The sequence below is a fragment of the Lithobates pipiens genome, unplaced genomic scaffold (genome assembly GCF_037356315.1).
Source record: "Lithobates pipiens isolate NorthernLeopardFrog02 unplaced genomic scaffold, aLitPip1_a1.2 Scaffold_23, whole genome shotgun sequence".
Lineage (NCBI taxonomy): Eukaryota > Metazoa > Chordata > Amphibia > Anura > Ranidae > Lithobates > Lithobates pipiens.
Genome location: NW_027507785.1, coordinates 112990047 through 113011252, shown reverse-complemented (window position 1 = coordinate 113011252; position 21206 = coordinate 112990047). Strand labels below are relative to the sequence as shown.

Genomic DNA, 21206 nt, shown 5'->3' with positions numbered 1-21206 from the left:
GCGCACCAAGATTCACTGGGCCCTTAAGAGACTCAATACTGGTGCTAGGACTTTTGTAAACACACGTGCTGTGGCGAGCCCAAAGGGCAAGAGCAAGAAAGTCTCCCATGTTGAGTGAGGCTACTACCGAGCGTACCTACTCCATCCGAAAGGACTGGATTAATAGATACTGGTTCAGGGATCTTAGATCCAAAATGAGCCTTGTGTCCCCGTTTGGTATAATCACTCCCTGATGCACTAAATCAGTGATGGCGAACCTTGGCACCCCAGATGTTTTGGAACTACATTTCCCATGATGCTCATGCACTCTGCAGTAAAGTTGAGCATCATGGGAAATGTAGTTTCAAAAACATCTGGGGTGCCAAGGTTCGCCATCACTGCACTAAATGATCTAGTGCCTGAAACAAAAAGTCTCTTTTTACAGGATCCAAGGGAATGCTGGATCTTAGAAACCTCTGAGGGGGAACCCCTCATAATTCCTGCTTGTAATCACAGGATACTGTCGAGGTGACCCACTTGTCCTGAACCACTGTTCTCCAAATGTCCGCAAAGGACAGCAGCCTTCCCCCCACCCAACAGAGTGCAGGGGTCCCCTCAAAAGGAGGGCTTGGTGCCTGGTTTAGAAGATATTTGGACCCATGGTTCCTTCTGGCCCTGGAGCTTGCCTCTGGCTCTAGCGCCCTGCTGGTGGCAGAACTGTCTTGGCACTGAGACATTTGAGAAAGCGGTCCCTGAGGTTTTAAACAAGGGATGCCTGGTCCTTCTCTTCACAGGAAGTAGAGAGCGCTTCCCTCAGGAAATCTTTTGGAGATATTTGTCCAAGTCATCACCAAGCGTTCCCCATGGAAGGGGAACCCTGCCAATAACTTCTTACAAGGAAGTTTAGCTGACCAGTTCTTAAGCCATAAAAGCCTGCGCATATATACAGACAGGAGAGCCATACGAGAGACTTACTGTATTGAGTCCTTTAAGGCATCTGCAGAAAAACACAGTGCTGGAGGTATATCTGCCCTGCTTTCAGCAGGATCCCCCTCTTGGTTAGGCCTGCCTGTCCTGATCCTTTAAGGACTGGCAGACTCCAATTGCTGCAACAGCTGGCTGAATAGTTAAACTGGCCAAATAAAAGGAAGCTTCTAGTAGTGACTCCAGTTTCTTGTCAACAGGGTCCTTCAAGTCCTGTGCATTATCCACCAGACAAGTTTGAAGAGAGACTACCCCATATACCGCTGGCATGCTCCATTTCTTTTTCTTTTCCTCCAAAGGATATAAAAGGGAAAACCTTTTAGGAGGGAGGAACAAAAATACTGTCAGGATGTTCCCAATTACCATACACTGCCTGTTCTAACAGTGGGTGTAAGGGGAAAGCCTGTGTGGCCTGAGGAGGCCTCAGGGACCCAGAAGAGGACCAAGTGGGTTTAGAAACCTCTGCAGGAGGCAACTTAAAGGCAGAATGAACCATCTTGAGTCTGGATGAAAAGCCTCTGCGACTGAGAGGCTGATACCAACTAGACATCTTCTGGCCCAGATTGCTCAGAAGCAGACTAATCTGCCAGGCCCTCCCCATCATCAACCCATTTTCTGCTCCAAGTTAAGAGGATCAGGGGAGGGGATCTGTCACGCTTCTTGCCACCCTGAGAGATGGAGGCAATCCTGTTCTCTAACCCAGCTAGAGCAAAGGACAGATCATCCCTGGTAATAAAGGCCAAAGCAGCAGCATTGACCGTAGGCACAATACTAGACAGGCGCAGCGGCTCAGATTGCCCGGAAGCCATTGGTCTTTCAGGGGATACAACATTACGGTTTCTACTAGGCTCCTTAGCAGCTACTGGCCACATAGATGTGCCCTTCTCTGTAGTGTTAGTCCAGCTCCTCTTTTTTAAGACATTGTAAGCCACAAAAAGGGAGTACCTGGGTTGAGTATTTACATACCCCAAAAGGGAGAACATTTAATAGGGCTCACCAACCCTCTACGCAACAATCCTGCTAAGCACCTTAGCCTGCCAACCGACACCTGGTGACTCAAATGACCGGGGTAAGGAGAAATTAAACTGCTGAAAGTGAATGGTCCAGAGCCTACTCTGTGCCCCACAGCTGTCTCCTAGAAGCGCCACATGTCATTTATTTGTACCATTTATTTTTAGCATATACGGTTTTCTTCAAATGGATCTGATCAGTGAATCCCTCGATTCATTATAAGAACTGTTTTGGGACTAAAAACCTGGAGCTCTAGAGAGCTCAAAACAAACATGCCCATCCACCTTGCAGACACTGGTAAAAAACTAAAGTACTTCCTGTATGGGGGGAGGGGTTATATAGGGTCAGACATCCTGTCTAAGACTTTGTCTTCCAGTGTCCATTCACCTAGAGATGGCGTATAACCCAGTAAGTAATGAATAATAACCTATCTCTGTGTCCCGTGATGTACGATAAAGAAAAAAGTTTACGAGCCACATTTGATCATTTTACTATAACCTCAAAAGCATGTTTAGTATAGGACGCCCCTCAGACTGACCCAGTGCTGATGACATGTACTGTGTTAAATTGTGTGGCCTCAGCCATTGCTGCTCCGGCCATGCCCCCTGAAGCGTTTTGCCCCACCCACCAGGGCTTGGTCACAGAGGTCTGTGACCAAGCCCCAGTGGGTGGTGCAGCTCTGGCTGAGACCACACAATTTAATACAATTCATCGGCACTGAGTCGGTCTGAGTGGTATCCTATATTACTCAGCTTGACACTTCTGGATGAGTAAACTCTGATGCCTGCTTCTATTCCCTGAATACTTACTGGGAGACAATTCAGCCTCAGCTTGGAGCAGCACTTAAAGCTTCTTCACGCTCAAAGCATGTATGCAAAGCAGATTCCTATGTTTGAAAACAGGCTACTATAGTGTTGGACATACACAAACTCTGATCTAAGCAAAAATTTGATCCATCCAAATACTATCATCATAACTAGAACATCTGTTGGGTGGTGACGTTTTAAAATTTCACTACAAAATCCTCTGAAGCTCACTTTTAAAACAATAGCAGCTAAACATTGTTAGATATGTAAATTTACTGCGCTTTTATTTGCGGATTGAAGCTCTTCTATAATATTACACATTTAGTAGACTTTGTAGTAAGCAGAGTACAATGCAATTATACGAAGACTCACGGTTGTGTCCTTGTATAAATTAACTGGGTCAAAGTCAATGCCATTCGTGATGAAGAAATCAGTTACGCAGGAAATCAGAGTCATTTCAGGTAGAGAGAAAATATCCATGAACTGTTTCATTGAAGACCCCTAAAACATAAATGTAAACACTGTACTTATAACCTATTAAACAAACAACAATTAGAAATATAAATAAAAAAAAGAAAATCTGTGTTACCCATCTATACAGGACCTAATATTATCAGCAGCTACATTCATTCAGGTCAAATCAGTGCAAATTAAAAAAGTGTATTTCATTGATGCTGATAAAGAACAGTTCTTCCATGTTTTCAACAGTGCAGTATTGTTAATTTTTATTAAAATGTTAAGCCATGTGAGTTTTTAGTTTGTTTTTAACATTTTAATTGCATTTAAATATATTTGTATATGAGATTGCTGGAGCTAAAGTACACATACCTGTGGAGCATCAACTGGAACCACATCCAAGCTGAATGCTAAAGGCCAACAGTCAGTAGCTTAGAAATCATTTTCTGAGTAACCATAGAATCAGCGTTTTCACCTCCTTCAATGTAAGGCTTAAGATTAAACAGAAATGCTTCCAACTGGCTCAGTAAGCTTTATGTTGGCAATATTCCCTTCTGCTATATGTTCCCAGTCACTTCAGGAACCATTAACTTATACAGTGGACCAACACCAGCAGATGATATGGCTCCCCAAATCATCACGGAATGTGGAAAAGTTTGCATTTCATTTGGAAATCAAGGTCCCAGAGTCTGGAGCAAGAGCGGAGATGCACAGAATCCAAGTTGCATGAGATTTTATGAGACGCACCTGTATATATCTGAAAACTGATCATCCCTGATGAACTAACGATCTAATTTCTTGGCCCCTTTCACACGGGCGTTCCGTTTGTGCGTTTTTCATCCATCCCTTGATGGATGAAAAAAACGGACATCAACGCATCTCTATAGAAAAATGGATGTAAACAGATGATCGTCTATTTACATCCACTTGTCAACATCCATTTTTGGAACGGACCAAAGCCCTATTTATCTTCTGTAAAAAAAAAAAAAAAACGATGAAAAACGGATGTAAAGGGACAAATGGTGCGTTTTACAAAAGCCTACTTTCCATGATTTTTTGATGCATTAAAAAAACACTGCACTGCATGTGAAGTGAACTGGCCCTGCATCAAAAACACATGGAAAGTAGGTTATATGGTTTCCAATGGCATAGTTCACACCAGTGCAGTCAGTTCCAGGGCTTTCCAATTCCAGACAAAAGACAACAGTTCCTTTTAAAGACAACAATATATAGCGCTACGAGAAAAATAAATGTACTATTTTTATGTTTTAGAAACGAATACCTTTCCATAGAAATCACTCATCTGGAAGAGGGGGATATGTGGGGTGCCCCCATATAATTCTAGGACTTCCTCATCTGGAACAGCCTTAAGACCCCTATGAAAGACATTATGGGAAAGAACATTAACAACTATGTCAAGGTTCATCAGATACACTTAATAAACCAAGCAATAGAGAGAGCACAGGGTGGCTGCTGGCACGGGGACAGGCTGGCACAGATTGCCTAATTTTAAACATTCCCAGAAGAAAAACAAATACAAAACGTACTGTACTTTGTTTTCTGGGAGGTAAATCAGTTTCACTAACTTATAGCACAGTGTACAAAACATTGGCCTATCTATCTAGTCTCTGCCTCTAAATAGCTCCAGGGTAGTACTACATTAGCTGTGGAAACAGATCAGTACCTTTGGCAAAATAACAAATGTAATTAATGTAAAACTTCTATGAAACCATACTTAAATGCTGGCACACCCAGGCCAGAATCCAGAATTTTGAAATACGCTAATTTAAGCCACGTCCCTGTGAAAACAGGATTCATTACACAATGCAAAAATTCTGTTTTATCATTTTGTTTCATATGAGCAAATCTTTTTGCCATGACATCATGCTTGTAAGCAAGTCAACTGCAGTATTTTATCAAAAGCATGTGTAACTATGGGCAAAATCAACAATGACATATCTGATATATGATTGTGTGCCCCTGCAACATGGTTTTATTAGCCACTGGTCCTGCTAGTACAGCTGATATTATACAAGGGTTATAACGCTGTTCCTTCAATAAAACATTTTTGCCAGGAGATGTGCTTTAAACCCTAAGCCCTGGTTCACACCATTGCGACTTTGAAGCCGACTATCAGTGCAATTTCATGTGCGTGAAATCGCATATAAATAGTGCAGGAACCTTTTTCAAAGTCGCTGCAACTTGAGTCTCAGCGATCTGAACAGTTCCATTGCCGCAAATGGGGTGCGACTTGATAGTTCAAAGTCGCATGACAACTCACATTGTTGTGAACCAAGGCTAAATTTACCTTCCAATTACCAATTACAGTAACAGGTGCTTTTTTCTTTTAGGAAAACAGCTCTAAACATATGAATGTAAGCACTCTTGTCAGCATTATAAGATCTCTATCAATCCCTGTAACTTTGCTGAACAGAAAATGAATCTACATGCAGGATCAATAGGTAAAAAAATATGTTATTGCCGTGTTAATAAAACTGACAGCTGGCAGACTGCATCATGTATTTTATTTGTTATTTTGCCCACAGTTTCAATTTTGCCTGTGCAGTGTTCAGGAAGTTTAATTTAGCCGTTTCTTAGTTTCTCTGAGACAGTTTTCAATTCACATTGACTCATACAGGAAAGAAAAGTAGTTTAAATGCAAACAAATGCCTGTGTAGATAAGTACTAAAAGAAGAATTATTCCAGGTTTGGATATTTTTACATAGTTACATTGGCTCAACTTGGACCAATGTAACCAAGTAGAAACCTCTACTCCAATGATCTCCACTTCCCAGGTCCCATGCTGAGCGACTGGCCTCCTGCATTCTGAGAACAGGAGGTGGGCCCCTGGGATATGCGTTCTCCCGAGGGGTTACCTTGCGGGCGCGCTCCCAAGTCCAGCATTCGGCATCCATAGAGGCCGAATGCAGGACTCGGCCATTGGATTTGATTAACAGCAGCGGGAGCCAATGGCTACGCTGCTATCAATCTATCCAATCAACAGCCGAGAACCCCCGGGCAGAGAGACAGCGTGTACCCCATTTCTTTTTTGTAAATAAAAAAGCAGACACAGGAGCACCTATCCTTTAGGAGACAAAGAGGATTATGTAAAGCATGAAATGTTATTTCAGTAGCAGGAGGGGAGAGGGCGGGCCCTGACACAGGAGCCAACAGGCAGGGGAGGGAGGGGGGGGGGAGGAGGACAAGAGAGACAGAATAGCTGCGGCTGACAGAGGCACGTAAACTGACTACGGTGTCAGGGCTCAGCAGTCATAATACACCATGGTCAGTTTATAAAGGGGAAGGCAGAAACTGACAGGATCAGCACTGTGCTGTATAAAATGCGTTAAGGGAACAGGATTCAATTTTGTTAGGTTGCCAAACGCTTCAAGGGAATGTAAGCTATGCCACGCCAACCAGGCCAACTCCACCATCTACTTTCACATCACCTACTCAGAGAGCCCAATGGTACCCACACATGCACTGGCCTCACTGTTCAATAATCCAAAGGTTATTATTACTCCACTCTGTTTTGTGAAAAATAAAACTTCCATTTTTTAATCACTTTATTTTTTTTAAGCCAAATTGAAAAAGTGATCAGACAGGCTGTAATTGTTCATTGTTGTTAAAGGAGATTAGGCATGTGTGGCAAAACCAAATTGATTTTGAAATACAGTTTTTAGAACAGGTAAAAAAGTAAAAAAAAAGTTAGCAGCAAACTTTCAAAATGGTCATATAAAAAAAATAAAAAATGTAATTCCACCTCCAGGGCCAGCACTGTAAGGGTTAACTGCTCATTTATGTCTAGGGGACGTAAAAGTACTTTTACTTACCCAATCCTCCACTCCCCCACGACATCCTCACATCTCATGCAGGGCTATGATCCCTGCAGAAGTCTAGATAATTTCAAAGGACCTTGGATCACTGGAACATTGGGGTGAAGATAAAAAGAGGACGGGGTGTAGCGCTGCTGTATAATGCACATTTTGGGAATGTCTCTCTTCATATGGAGATGTTAAATCTGATCTCTTAAAAGGGAACCGTCCACAGTTTTTCTCCACTTGGAGGATCGTATCCTGCAAGGAGGAAAGGTCAATTTCCTTTTGATCCACAGTGCGGGATCCCCAGTGTGTATGACATATATGATTTCATGTGCATGGGTCCAATAGGTGAGCAGATAATACACACAGTAGAATACAGGTATATCACTATCTCTTGGGAGTGTTTTTGCACGCCTGAAGAGCACTTGGATATATGGACTTTGTTTAAGCAAGTATTGATTATTATATGTAGTTGGAAAACTCAGGGTGACCTCTTTAGTTATATTGCACTTGTTTTGTTTTGGCTATAGGAGCATCTAGTCACAATAAGTTTGTGTTATCACTATAACTACTGTATATCATTTTTGGTAATCTGATTAAATTTCATTGGGGGCAATTCATTTTTTGTAATTGATTTGTAGTAAACATTTTGTGTATTTATTTACACTTAGTTTAATTTATTGCACTTTTGAGCACCCAGTCATCTTTATATATTTTTTGGATGTGGGAACATATAGTAGATAGCAGCAGCAGCACGTTATTATAGGTAAGCAGGATAGATAGCGTGGATCAATAGGTTTTTGGAGAAGATGATGTGGGGACCGGTCTAGCATTGCAGAGGAGTCTGCAGGATTAGAGGATAGCGTTAGGAAAAGTGCTTTACCAAGTACCCTAGATAGAAATGAGCAGCCAACTCTTCCAGTCAAGGGAGGACTTTTAGGCCTTTAACCAAAAGAAAAAAAAAAGTGTAAAAATGGGTGTGAGGTATTATCCTAAATGACTAAAAAAAATGCAAAAGAAGTCTAAAGGAAACAGAACGTCATAAAACTAAATTTAAAGGCTTCCTCACACCAAAGCACTTGCCTTGAAGTGTGTTCACGTTTGTTTTAGGTGTGTTATGTTTTTATCTTCATTTAAAATGACTTGGAAGGTGGCCGGATGAGGGAGTGAGAGAGAGAATGCCTGGCGCACTGACCTTGCCTCCCCTCGCTCCCCCTTGATGGGAAAAAAACAGCCTGGAAACAGTAGCTGCGCCTAGCCATGTGCTGATTACAATACGGCCACCTCGCCTCCTTCCCCGTCGAGCCCGTGGAAATTACCTGCGAGAGTGGTGTCTGTGATGCAGGAGACAGCTGAGGAAGATCTCGCTGGTGGCCGAGTTATAGCGAGATCCTCGTGCGGTATTGCAGCAGTGTGTCTGAAGGAAGGAAGCCGAGGGAAGCCACGCTGCGGCCTCGGGCTATCGCGAGACTTCCCAAGCAACCCAGCAGAGCGGGGCGTTTGAATGCCGAAGGAGATTATCTACAGAACGGGGCTCCGGCTGTGGAGCTTCTTAGCAGCCTATGGCCACTGCCTAGGCTAACGATAATACGGGGAGAGAGAGGTGGGGGAGAGAGAGGTGGGGGAGAGAGAGGTGGGGGAGAGAGAGGTGGGGGAGAGAGAGGAGGAAGGAAGGAAGGAGCAAGAGCTGGGGAACGAAAACGAAAAATGAACTGTACCAACTGTGTCAACTATTAACACAATTGCCAGCAGCAAGCAGTGTGGTTTGGGCTCTTAGTGTGGTTTGGTATCCCTGTCCCCCCCTGGCAGAAAACTTTCTTCCTTTCTCTCCCCCCTACACGGTCAGATTGTTGAGCCCTTGGATTAAGGAATTATACTATACCAACTGTATAGCTTTATATTACAACTATACTGACCTTGGAGAAGATAAGTGAGGGTAAGGAGTGAGCGTTGGGAAATGTTTATGGACACTGTTGCTGTTAACTGCTAATATAACATCCCCTCCTCCCCCTTCATTGGTAGAACTGGTGAAAATCTTTCCCTTTCCCTCTGCATGGTCAGACTGTTGGGCTCCTGGACTGAGGATATTGTATCATACTAACTGCACCGCACTGCATTGCATTGCATTGTAACTAACTACACTGACCACGAAAAGGACAATTGTGAGAAAATAGAGCTGTCATTGTGCCCCCCCCCCCTCCTCTTTTTCTGGTAGAAAGTTTGGTCCCCTCTATCATCATTGGCTACACTCCCCCCCCCCTTTTTTTTTTTTTTTTTTGAGGGGGCATTTTGCTACATTGCTGTTATATTACTAGCCAAGTATATACACTAATCCTAGGTGACAGACCATGCTTAGTAAAAGGGCCACCGAGGACGGGTTGTATAGCGAGGGGAACCAAAAAACTCGGGCCGCCAAAGAAAAAGCAAACCAGGCCTCTGCTGCAGTAGCCGCAAAACTTGAACGCTTTGCTCATGCAACCTCACCTACCAGGTGGGGACACCATCAGCCAGCAGGGCAAACAAGGCCACAGGGGGCCACTTGGGATAGGAGAAGTACCAGCCAATTAGCATTAAATCCAGCTCACTCACCTATTGGAAGTAAGGTGAATGATTCAGCTTTAGTAGAAGGCAAGACAGCATATAATACAACAAATCCAGCAGAATGCCCCATGATAGGGGAAGGTGAACCCACGTTGCGAGACATATTGCAAGCAGTTAATGAATGTAAAGATTCTATCTGTGGTCTCGATAACCAGCTGAGTAGTATTAAAAATGAACTACACTCCATGGGCCAACTGCTGAGCAATACTATGGAAAGAACCACTGTACTCGAGGGAAGATTAAGTACGGTTGAGGATGAGCTCCTCCCATTACAGCAAAAAATTACCGGGCTACAGAAACAAATTGCTACGCAGGCATCAAAATTAGACGAAATAGAGAATAGAAATCGCAGGAATAATGTGCGCCTGATTGGTTTACCAGAGGGGAGCGAGGGCTCTAACCCCATAACTTTCCTGGAAAACTGGTTTAGAGAACTTCTGGGGGACACCCCTTTTACACCACTTTTCGCTATAGAAAGGGCTCATCCCCTTTCCCCTCAGAGTCCCCTCAAGATCTCGGTCATCAGAGGAACGCACTAGGCCACCGATACTGAAATTTGTGAATTATAATGATCGAACTATTTTGATGCGTAGGACTAGAGAACTGAGGGACATCTTCTACAAGGGGACTAGGGTATCATTTTACCCAGATTTCTCACCAGATTTGCAGAAGCAGAGAGCCGAGTTTATCCCCATCAAGCGTATTCTCCAAAAGTATAAGATAAACTATGCACTGTTGTACCCTGCCCAACTACGAATAACCGTTCTGGGCTCAACCTTTTTTTTTTGGTACTCCGCACGAGGTTGAAAAGTGGCTGGAGGAACATAAAAGGAGATCTCTAGTACTGTTTAGGATTATTATGCTTGGAGAACTAATTTTGTGAGAGGTTGTCCCTCTCCTTTCTTTCTCCCCCTTTTTTTTTTTGAGAACTGCACAAGATTTGCACGAGGCAGAATTTATTAATTAGCAATATTGAAATTTATAAATGGAGGATATAGTTTTAATAAGGAGTGTTATGTCACTAATTGGACACCTATTGGGGGGGAGGGGGGTGGGGGGGTTTATGAAATGTGTGAATTTATATAGTACAAACCTTATTATATATGTCCATTAGGAATGCATTAGTGGGGATTTTCTGAGCACCCTCCCCTCTCTTCCCCCTTTTTTTTTCCTTCACAATAGGGTGAATCAAACAGTTGAGAAAATAGTCAAGAAGCGTATATATCTATTGTGAGGGGAGAGGTATAGAATAAGGAATTTATGCATTTACATTGAGTTTGTTTTTTTATGAGACTTGCACAAGATTTGGACACTTATTGGGGGGGAGGGGGGCGGGGGGGGTTATGAAATATGAAATATGTGAAATATGTGAATTTATGTAGCACAAATCATAATATATATATGTCCATTAGGAAGGCACTAGTGGGAAATTTTTTTAATTATTATTATTTTTTTTTTTGAGTGGGGGGGTTATGAAATGGATGAATTTATAAAGCACAAACTTTATTATATATGTCTATTAAGAATGTACTAGTGGGGATTTTCTGAGCACTCCTCCCCTTTTTTTTTTTTTTTTTTGGGAGAAGATGGGATTAATTGAATGTTAGGCTAAGACCATGCTATTTAAATATTACTCATAAAAAAGAAAACTAGGGAGGTTGGGTTTCCAGGTAAATCGGGGGAGAAGGGGGAGTGGGGATGGGCGCCTCGGGCTCTGTGTGTATGAATAAGTGGGCCACAATAGAGACCCCTAGGGGACGCCCTGATGGGTACGGGTGGGTAGAGTGAGTGGGTGGGTCTTCGAACACACGCTGTACGTATTGGGAGAGTGGTGGACACGGGGGGGGGTGTTTTCGGGGGAAGGGGGGTTGCCCTCTTCCTCCCACCCTCTATTACTCTTGGTCTAGCAATTACTGACTTCAATGAGTAGAGTGAGCATTATTTCATGGAATGTGAGGGGTTTGGGAGACCCAAATAAGAGGGCGGCGGTCATGCTAGAAACAGAGGGGAGAGGACTTGGTTTGCCTTTTTTACAGGAGACGCATTTAACCCCAAATACAGCTTCGCAGCTAAACATCCGGAAATTTCAGGCATACTATCATTCCTTCCATTCTTCATACTCTAGGGGAGTGAGTGTCTTAGTAAGGAGGGGAACGGACTTTCTATGTAAGGAGTCCTCTATAGATGAGGAGGGCAGGTTTGTCTTCCTATATTGCTTGATTGGTAGACAACATTATATCCTAGCTAATATCTACATACCTCCTCCTTTTAAGCTGGAGGTTATGTATAAATTATTTGCGTTTAGCCCGGATAAACTAGGTGTCCCGTGGGTAATACTAGGGGATTTTAACGAAACATTAGATAGGAGTTTGGATAGATTCCCTTGTCCTGATGGGAATAGAGTAGGCTGACTGCAGGGATTCCTATCAGAAATAGGACTGAGTGACCTTTGGCGAATGCGACACCCCCAGGAGAAGCAGTACTCCTGTCTCTCTAACACTCATCACACCCTATCAAGAATAGATCTGGTTCTTGGGAATAAGGAAGCATCGGGGCTGGTACAGGACATAGAGTATGGTGTAAGGGGGATTTCAGATCATTCCCCATTGTCTATTACTGTGAGTATGGGAGATAGAATGGGCCCAGGGGAGTGGAGGGTAAACCCTGGCTGTCTGGAATTGATTGGTAGATCTAGTCACCCAGCGGACAGGATCAGGGAATTCCTCCAAATTAATAGGGGTTCAGCGGCACCTGGAATAGTTTGGGATTCCTTAAAAGCCTATATTAGAGGTATAGTAATACAGCAAATTGCGACAATCAAGAGGGAAACCCGAGAACAGGAGAATGTAATAAGAAACAATGTCACTCAGGCGGAGAGAGCGTATATAGAGGATCCATCGATTGATAGGCAGAAGGTATGGTTGGATAGCCAACAAGTACATAAAATGGCACTTCTGAAGAAGGCAGAGAATAGACGCATATTCCAACGCCAACATTATTTTGGCGAGGGGGAGAGGGTGGGTCGTGCCCTTTCCCTTTTGGTCCAAACTAATAATTCCTCTACAGCGATACAAGTGATTAAAACGCCGAATGGTGACCTGGTCTCCAGCCCTTCTGCAATTATGAAGGTACTTGGCGACTATTATAAAAATGTATATAAATCAGCCACACAGGGCCATCCTATCGATTTTTTACATCAAACAGCAATCCCAACTCTATCGGAATATGACAAAATGAGCCTTGAATCACCACTAACGCTAGAAGAGTTAAAAAACGCAGTGGTTGAAATGCCCAACTATAAATCCCCAGGCCCAGACGGGCTTCCAATAGAAATTTACAAATGCTATGGCGAAGTGCTGCTGCCGGAACTCCTGGAAATGCTAAACCATGCATTGGAAGTGGGTGAACTCCCCGCTTCCATGCTGGAGGTCAATATCACCTTAATACTTAAGGAGGGGAAGGACCAACAGGAAGTTTCATCATATTGGCCAATATCTTTGTTATGTTCCGATGTTAAAATACTAGCCAAGGCCCTAGCGACCCGTTTAAATAACGGTATCCATAAACTAATACACCCAGACCAGTCCGGGTTTATCCCGGGCAGGACAACCAGCACCAATATTAGGAGGGTTTTTCTTAATATACAAACACCCAGGGACAATGATGGACCTGGAGCTATATTAGCTCTAGACGCCACCAAGGCCTTCGACAGCCTGGAATGGGGTTATTTATGGGGCGTGCTGGAGCGTTTTGGTTTTGGCCCCTCATTTATTCGATGGGTAAAATTACTGTATAATGGACCTAGGGCAAAAATTAAAATGGGAGCTGCATTCTCTGAAGCGTTCCAGTTGGAGAGGGGGATGAGACAGGGATGCTCGCTGTCTCCCCTCCTGTTTGTACTGGCTATGGAACCCCTGGCTGTCCTGACGAGATCACGCCCGGACATCCAGGGATTCCGACGTGGATTGGGGGGAAGACAAAATCGCCTTATATGCGGATGATGTTTTGTTCTTTATTGGGGACATGAACTCTACCTTGAATAATGTAGTGCAGATGATGGGTGAGTTTGGGCAACAATCGGGCCTGGTAATTAACTGGAGCAAATCAGCCCTCCTGCCGTTGACCAGACCCGGGAATTTATTACCGCCTATTATTATGTGTCTAGAGGTGGTGTCTAAGTTGAAGTACTTGGGTGTCTGGATCACTGGAGAAGTAAATCAGTATGTCAACGAGAATTTAGCACCATTATTGATGAAATTGAAACAGAAGGTTAACAACTGGTGTTGCCTCCCTCTCTCTGTGGCGGGGTGCTGCAATTTAATTAAAATGATCTGGCAGCCACAAATTCTATATATCTTGCACAACTCTACAGTCTGGATCAACCAGAAATGGTTCAAGAAATTGGAATCACTGTTTTGCGACCTTATTTGGAAGAAAGGGCAAGCCCGGATTAGGCTACAGACAATGCAGCTCCCCGTTGGGAGAGGAGGAGTGGCGATACCTCATCCGAGATCATACTTTTTGTCAGCCCAGCGCCAGCATTTAGCTGGGGCTGGGCTCCAAAGCGGAGGGTGCCCAAACCACAAACTGATGGTTGACAAAGCACCTCATAAATCATTGGTTGAAGTTTTGGAAGCCAATTCATTTGCCCATAGGTGCCCTACCAATGTATTAGTGAGGAAAGTGTGGCAGACAGTAAAGCAACTCATGGGATACATGGGAGCGACCGATTATACCCCGCTATGGAATAATGGAAACCTGGCTGAATTAAATGGCATAGATAGATCCTTGGAATGGGAGAGGCAGGGGATTAGCAGGCTAGTGCAACTATATGAAGGGAATCTTATGAAATCCTTTGAAGATCTTAGGCAGGAATTTGGTATTTCCAATAAGACGTTTTATAAATATTTGCAATTGAGGCATGGAATTCAAGCGCAGTACGGGTCACTAGTCATTGAGAGGACTGAAACTCCCTTGTTCCAGGGACTTATCGACCGTAAACAAGTAAAAAGCCAGATCTCTAGGCTATATATAAAACTTAGGGACAAAATTTTGAAGGGGGAGGGACCCGATAAGAGTAGGCGGGGATGGGTGGGGGACATAGGGCCGATAACTCTGGAGCAATGGGAGGAGACACTTGAACAGGGAAGTTTGGTATCTATATCTCCATCACAGCGAGTGTCTCACTTGTTTCTTATTCATAGGGCATACTATACCCCCCAAAAGATGTGGAAAATGGGTAGGAAACCCAGCGATGATTGCCCCAGATGTGGGGCATCAGGTGATCTCCTCCATATGGTGTGGAAATGCCCAAAACTGTACAGGTACTGGATAGAAATTGTACACAGAATAAATAGGATTTTTAAGACTACTTTGAAACCAGAAGCCAAGACCTGCTTATTGGGGATCTTAGAGGAGGGTAGAATTCCCTCCCTAACAAGGACGCCTATATTAAGGTGCCTGTACCAGGCTAGGCGACTAATAGCAATAAACTGGCAAGCTAAAAACCCCCCTGTACTAGAATCATGGGTAAACGCAATTAATTCTACAATCTGGTGTGAACGTGCAATGTTTATAAAGCAAAATAATTCAAAGAAATTCAGGGCGCTATGGAATCCTTGGCTGAGTGATATGGGTTACCCCCTGAGTGGGGTTGTTGAGGGATAGATTTGGTATCCGCTAGCCTGGCTTGTGGTCGGGGGGGTTGGGGGGGGGGGCTTTTCTCTTCTGCACTCCCCCTCGATGGATTGCCCTATGGGTGCATACCCCCCCTCTTCTTTTCCTTTGACCCCGACGGTGTCCATCATCTTCCAACCAGCCAACCATGATTGAGGTGGCTGGGGCGAGCAGCGTGTGTTCGAAGTGGGGGGTGGGTAGGGTGGGGGATTGGGGGATACTTATGTAGGCAAGCCTGCGGTGACTTGAGTGTTGTATATGGCTTTGGCTTTACTATATATGTATGAGATGACGTTTTTCTCTGAATTGTGAAAGCTATTGTAAATCTGTGTTTTAAAAAATTTAATAAAGAGAAATTAGTATAAAAAAAAATGACTTGGAAGACAGGTTAGTGCATCCAAAATGAAGCACAGAGGGCTTACTTAAAAAAAAAACAAAAAAAAAAACGGATTCTCTAATGACCATACATTTTGGCAGCACTGGAAAACGTATCTGGTAGGAACAAACCCTTAGTGTGATCCCTTCTACCTACTAGATAACAGTGCAGTTACCTGTATGCTGTTCCCAACTGGATATAATGGAAAGCGTCAATCTTCATCAGCAGACTCTGCCCAGATACAGAATACAATTAATATAATGCGCCTGTTTTAGAACAGAACTTATGATACAACTGCCTAGGTATACAGCAAAAGACAAGTCTCCAGTATAGATAGTAGTATATTAATAACGTGAACCCTATTCTCTATAAATGTGTGGTATACAAAATAACTATGTAGTTTAATCAAAATCTGCAATTAAAGTGTCACTAAACCCACATCTTAAAAAAACTATTACATGCTGTTAAAACTCACTCAGTCGCTATGAGATTTGTTTTCTGTATTCTGCAAAAAACCTGGTTGATCCCGCTGCTCTCTATCTCCACCTTCTGCCCATGTCCCCAATTCAGCTAAGGATTTTGCAGTTGTAGTGTCAACTCTGCACATGCTCAGTGTTCAGTAAGTTTCTATGCTGATCATTTCCTCCCTATCACATCTGATCAGCCCATATAGTCACACATGAGGGTGTATACACAGTGGTAAATGACAATCCAGGCCCTCCCTCCTCCTTCAAGCCCACTAACTAGATAAACACAATGGGGACAGGATATTACACATAGATCAATAGAGGCTTCACCTCCCTCTTATTCACAGGACACAGGTTATAGTGGCGTGACAGTGTCTATGACTTACAGAAATTTACCCACACCATGTTATTGCTAAGAGTTATAAAGATTTGATTTCAAATATATATTTGTAATGACAATTTAAAACAGTTTATTGATATTAAATTATTTATTTTTACTTTGTTTTCCAAAGGCAGATTTTTTTTTTTTTTTTTAACATTTGACCAGCAGTAGAGGACTAGAAGCTCCTCCTGCTTATGTTTCCCTGCACACAGGCTGGGAAAGATCTGGGTCATGTGACAGCTGTATATCAATTGGAAAAATGGTACTTAGATGTTTTTTATTAATATAATTGCAGTGCCTTCCATATACAAAAATAGGAGGGACAATGTAAATGAAGCAGCGTTTCGTATCACTTTACAGGCTAAAGCTGAAAAAACGGTGTCGTGCCACAGCTGATTTACAGCAGTGTGGATAACGGTTTGCTTAATTCAGTTATAGTTGCCAACATAAAAGCCACCTTTGCTCTAATACAGAAATAATATAGTGTTCTAGTTACCTTTTGTATATCATAGTGAAGTCCTCTGATTGCAAATCCTGGGATATACTCATACTTTCCAATTTCTTCTGGATACTACACAAGAAAGCAGAATAAAATGTACATCTTTGCAGTTCATTCTTAAAAAGCACAACATTTCAAGGTCCATATAATCATTAACGGTGCGCCCACATGTAAAAATGCTTCAATACAAGTTTACCAAAAAACACAAAGAAAAATGTTTAAAAAAAAAAAAAAAAAACACATACTTTACACCTACCTTTTAGGAAGGAGTGACTTCATGGCCTTCTGAAAAGATCCAAGTATTGCTAAGCAAGCCAAATCTCACCAAGAGACTTTCCTGCAATGTGCAGAAAAATATCTCAGGAACCCTCCAAGAAGGCCAATGACAGCAACCCTTCCCAGGCACCTCTGGTCTGTGCAAACGAATGATGTGCCATTTTACATGAGAGGGTGGGGGTCATTAATGAATGAGCAGGTCTTGCAAGGTCCCCTTTTACATAACAAGAAGGCATGCCAATTGGAACGCTAGATATCCTGCCTTTGGCATAAAGCAGGAATGGGTACATGGTTTAGTGAATTGGGCGGGGCATTTGGACCTATTGCTGAAAATCAGTTTACATGAGTCAATAGGGCACATCAGACTTAGTGTATAACTAATGGCAAAACTTTTTTTTGTTTTTTTTTTGTTTTGGGTAGAGTAGAGAGGGATTAGAACACTTGTTTTTAGGTTTAGGTTTTTACTGCTGTCTGTGCCCCCTTTAGGAAGATTCCCCATCTCTATTTGTATTGTTTGCTGTTATCACTAAAAGTGAAAGAGAAAGAAAATCACAAATTTTGGGTTGTCACTAGAACAGTAATCTTCTTATTGGGACACTAGTTCTGGTGACAACCAATGATTCCCTTCCCTTGCTTATGAGGGATTTACCCTCACTTTCCGTTTTGGCTATGGGACAGGACGTGAAGGGAAATCTCCCCAATGGGACACAGAGGGTAAATTAAAAAAAAACTGACAGGCGTTATAACCCTCCTATACTCCATTCAAAATGAAAAAAATAAGTTTTGACTTTAGCTCTACTTGCAATACATATGTAGATTTATTACCTTCATCCTGCATGCTAAATAAAAATAAAAAAGAAGGGTTTCCTCCCTCTAATAGTGCAGATGGACAAATCCAACCGGCTGGGCTACTGTATTCTGACTGCCAGCAGGAACCACACAATTGTGATTAAAATAAGTACCTCATGCTTGTAATGAGTGAAAACTTTTTTTCTTTAAAGGGCTCCCTGACTAGACCACATGGTCTCTGACCGGTAATCACTGGACAACGCAGAGTTGAACACAAATGTTATGAGAAAATATGGCCACTTCCATGTACAATATATTATGAACATAAAAAATGACTAAACAGCAATCTGAAATACGAATGTGTAAATTGTCCCATGTTACATGTTCCACCCGTTTTTAGGGTGGAACATGTAACTTATTCCCATTGATGCAGTCTTTTCCCTGACCCACGGCTTCTAGTGACAGCGAGCCGCGGATCTTCTCCCCAAACACAATCACAATTTTAAAAATAACACAGCTCCGTCCTCCAGGCCAAATCATTAATTCAAAGAGTTTCTGAAATGGGTGAACTATTTATTCAACCTTACTAACTATGTAACTAAGTAGTTCTTAGTGGACTACTATGGTGCCGTTGAGTGCTTTAGGTAGTTTATTGTTCCTTCCTGTTACTGTGTAACTGCCTACCCGCGGGTGCAATGCTTTGCAGGCTCCTAGTAAAACAAATAAAAAAATAAACATTTTTTTTTACCAGCCAAAATATGTGCATTTATAATTTTTTTTTTTACAAAAGGTCAACTTACCTTTTCATTCAGACCTTATACAAAACACAATATTTATTTTCCTCAACTGCAGTGAAAGCTATTTACTGTAGCTAAAGCTATGTTTGGATAGTAAAAGAGCAGTAGCCCACTCATGATGTCCTCTCTGTCAATTAGCAAACATAAACCTGCAGCACTGTGCATTCTAGTAAAGTCTAATTGGCTTACAGTATTACCCCTTTGTCTCATAGTCTACGTTATTCTCTGTAGAGGGATTTTCAGAGGATTAGTACAATGATCCAGCAAGGTATTATTATGTTAAAATACAAAAATGTGCTTAAACTAATACACTGGACTTAAAGGAAATCTTTATGCTGTGGGCAGCAGGTGTTCAGTAAAGATAATCGGGGGAAAAAAAAAAGTTTTAATTAGATCTAATTACACCTTTTATAGATATTCTAAGGCCTAATGCACACGGGACATTGAGGCAACCTCTTCTGAAAGATTTTTTTGACAGCTTGAAACCAGCATTTAAAAATGCCCATTTAGCCGCGTTTGCATGCCACGGTTTGCCGCATTTTGCCGTGTTCGAGTCTAGGAGCATTTATTTAAGATAACATCCCAAAGCACAAAACAGTATTATTTAACTATTTCAGCTATTCTTTGAGACCAGAGTGAGTAGCAGCAGCTGAGAGAGCAGCAGTGTACTTGTATCTATCTCAATTTCGGTGCTTTTACTATGGATCCCACAAATGAGCATATGTGAGGAACTTAAAAAAGCCAGATATTAAATTTCATGCAACTACGTTTGATCAAGTCGGGGTCAAGCTCAATGGTGGGGTCATCTGGTTGAAATCTAAAAACATATAGGTCAAATTAGAATTCTGCTTTGGCTAACAGAAATGCTAGTGGTGTATTGGATTGGATCATGGGCTCATTAGGGGTATATAAATGGTCTATTAAACATTGCAAGCAATTACAAGTTTTTAAAAAGAAATTTAGTGCTATTTCATCATTTGCTATCATTTTTAAGTTTCGTAATGTAAAAAAATAGTGCACCTTTAAAAACTCTTCTAAACGAAAACGTGGCCAAACTCGGGTACCGCGTTAGCGTCTGAAACTTTGGCGTCTGAACTGAAAGAAAAGCCTCTAAACGCAACTGCCTAAAAACTACATTAAAAGAACCTGTGTACACGTACACATAAGATAATTGGATGTGTTCAGGAGCAGCTGAAAAAAAGCATCCAACTGCCTCTGAACATCCGTTTACCAGCAGCAGTGTACATGAGGCCCAAGTTAACTCGCGTTTAGCTGTTTTTCTTTTACAGGCGTTTCTAATTTTTGGGTATTTTGAAAAAAAATTTTTTCAATTTCCAACGCTTCTAAACGCAAACACAGCTAAACGTAGCATGTAAACACGGCAGAACGGACGTTTTAAACGTTAAGTTAAGTAGGTTAAGTAGTTAACGTTGAGTTACTATCTGCCAAGTTAAATTGTTCAGGAGAGGTTGTAAGAACATCCCATGTACATTAAACCTAAGGCTCCTCATTAGATTCTGCTGTGACAAAAAAGAAGCGCTCAATCTTTTTATAGACACAAACTGAGAGGACTATATAACTGCGAAGCAAATTTTAAATATGTTTCAACATTCCTGTCAACACTAACATGTTATACAGTAATTCATTTTGATTGACTGTACTGAAGCTATAAATGCGTTAGACCCCTTTCACACCGGAGGCGTTTTTTAGGCGCTTCATCTGCAGCCCCAGTGTGAGAGCCCAAGTGCCTTCTGGGGCACTGCGCTGGCAGGACGTAAAAAAAAAAAAAAAAAAAAAAAGTCTTGCAAGCATCATATTTGGGGCGCTTTAGGAGCAAAAGCACCTAACGTGAGTTTGTTCCAATAATTTGTAAGTTGACAATGCGGAACCTATTTTTGTAATTAAGATCTATTCACATTTGATACATCAGCTGGTATCTTGTCACTTAGATATAACATCCTCATCCAAAATAGGCAGAATAAGGCAATGATCATCAGTGATTGTGCATGATGATTTAGCTGCTGTCACCTTGTAATGCTCGACGAGGATATCTCTAGCGGTGTTGAATATCATTTTATGTAATTCATTGGAGTACTCAGCAAGAGTATAATCATAGTCAAATCCATAGATTTCAATGTCTCCCAGACTGATTTCATTGTTTGCGCATATGGTTGCAGGGTTCAGGAGGTGGCACACACCTGGAGGAAGAAGATCTGCAACAGAAGAAACAAAAAGTGTATTGGTACCGCATATACACACACATTATATATTTAAGTATAGTGAAAT

The 21206-nt window shown here is 42.1% G+C and overlaps 1 protein-coding gene across 2 annotated transcripts in view; it reads right to left on the bottom strand.

Moving 5' to 3' along the window:
* The window catches only part of NT5DC2 (5'-nucleotidase domain containing 2), a 216158-nt gene that overhangs the window by 177489 nt on the left and 17463 nt on the right, over positions 1 to 21206 (bottom strand). For both annotated transcript variants that reach the window (XM_077452221.1, XM_077452220.1), the window contains exons 2-6: positions 20949 to 21133; positions 17056 to 17130; positions 15886 to 15941; positions 4519 to 4612; positions 3153 to 3281 (exon numbers count right to left, since the gene is read on the bottom strand). In XM_077452221.1, the coding sequence (XP_077308347.1) occupies positions 3153 to 3281; positions 4519 to 4612; positions 15886 to 15941; positions 17056 to 17130; positions 20949 to 21133 (539 nt within the window). The remainder of the gene's footprint in view (positions 1 to 3152; positions 3282 to 4518; positions 4613 to 15885; positions 15942 to 17055; positions 17131 to 20948; positions 21134 to 21206) is intronic.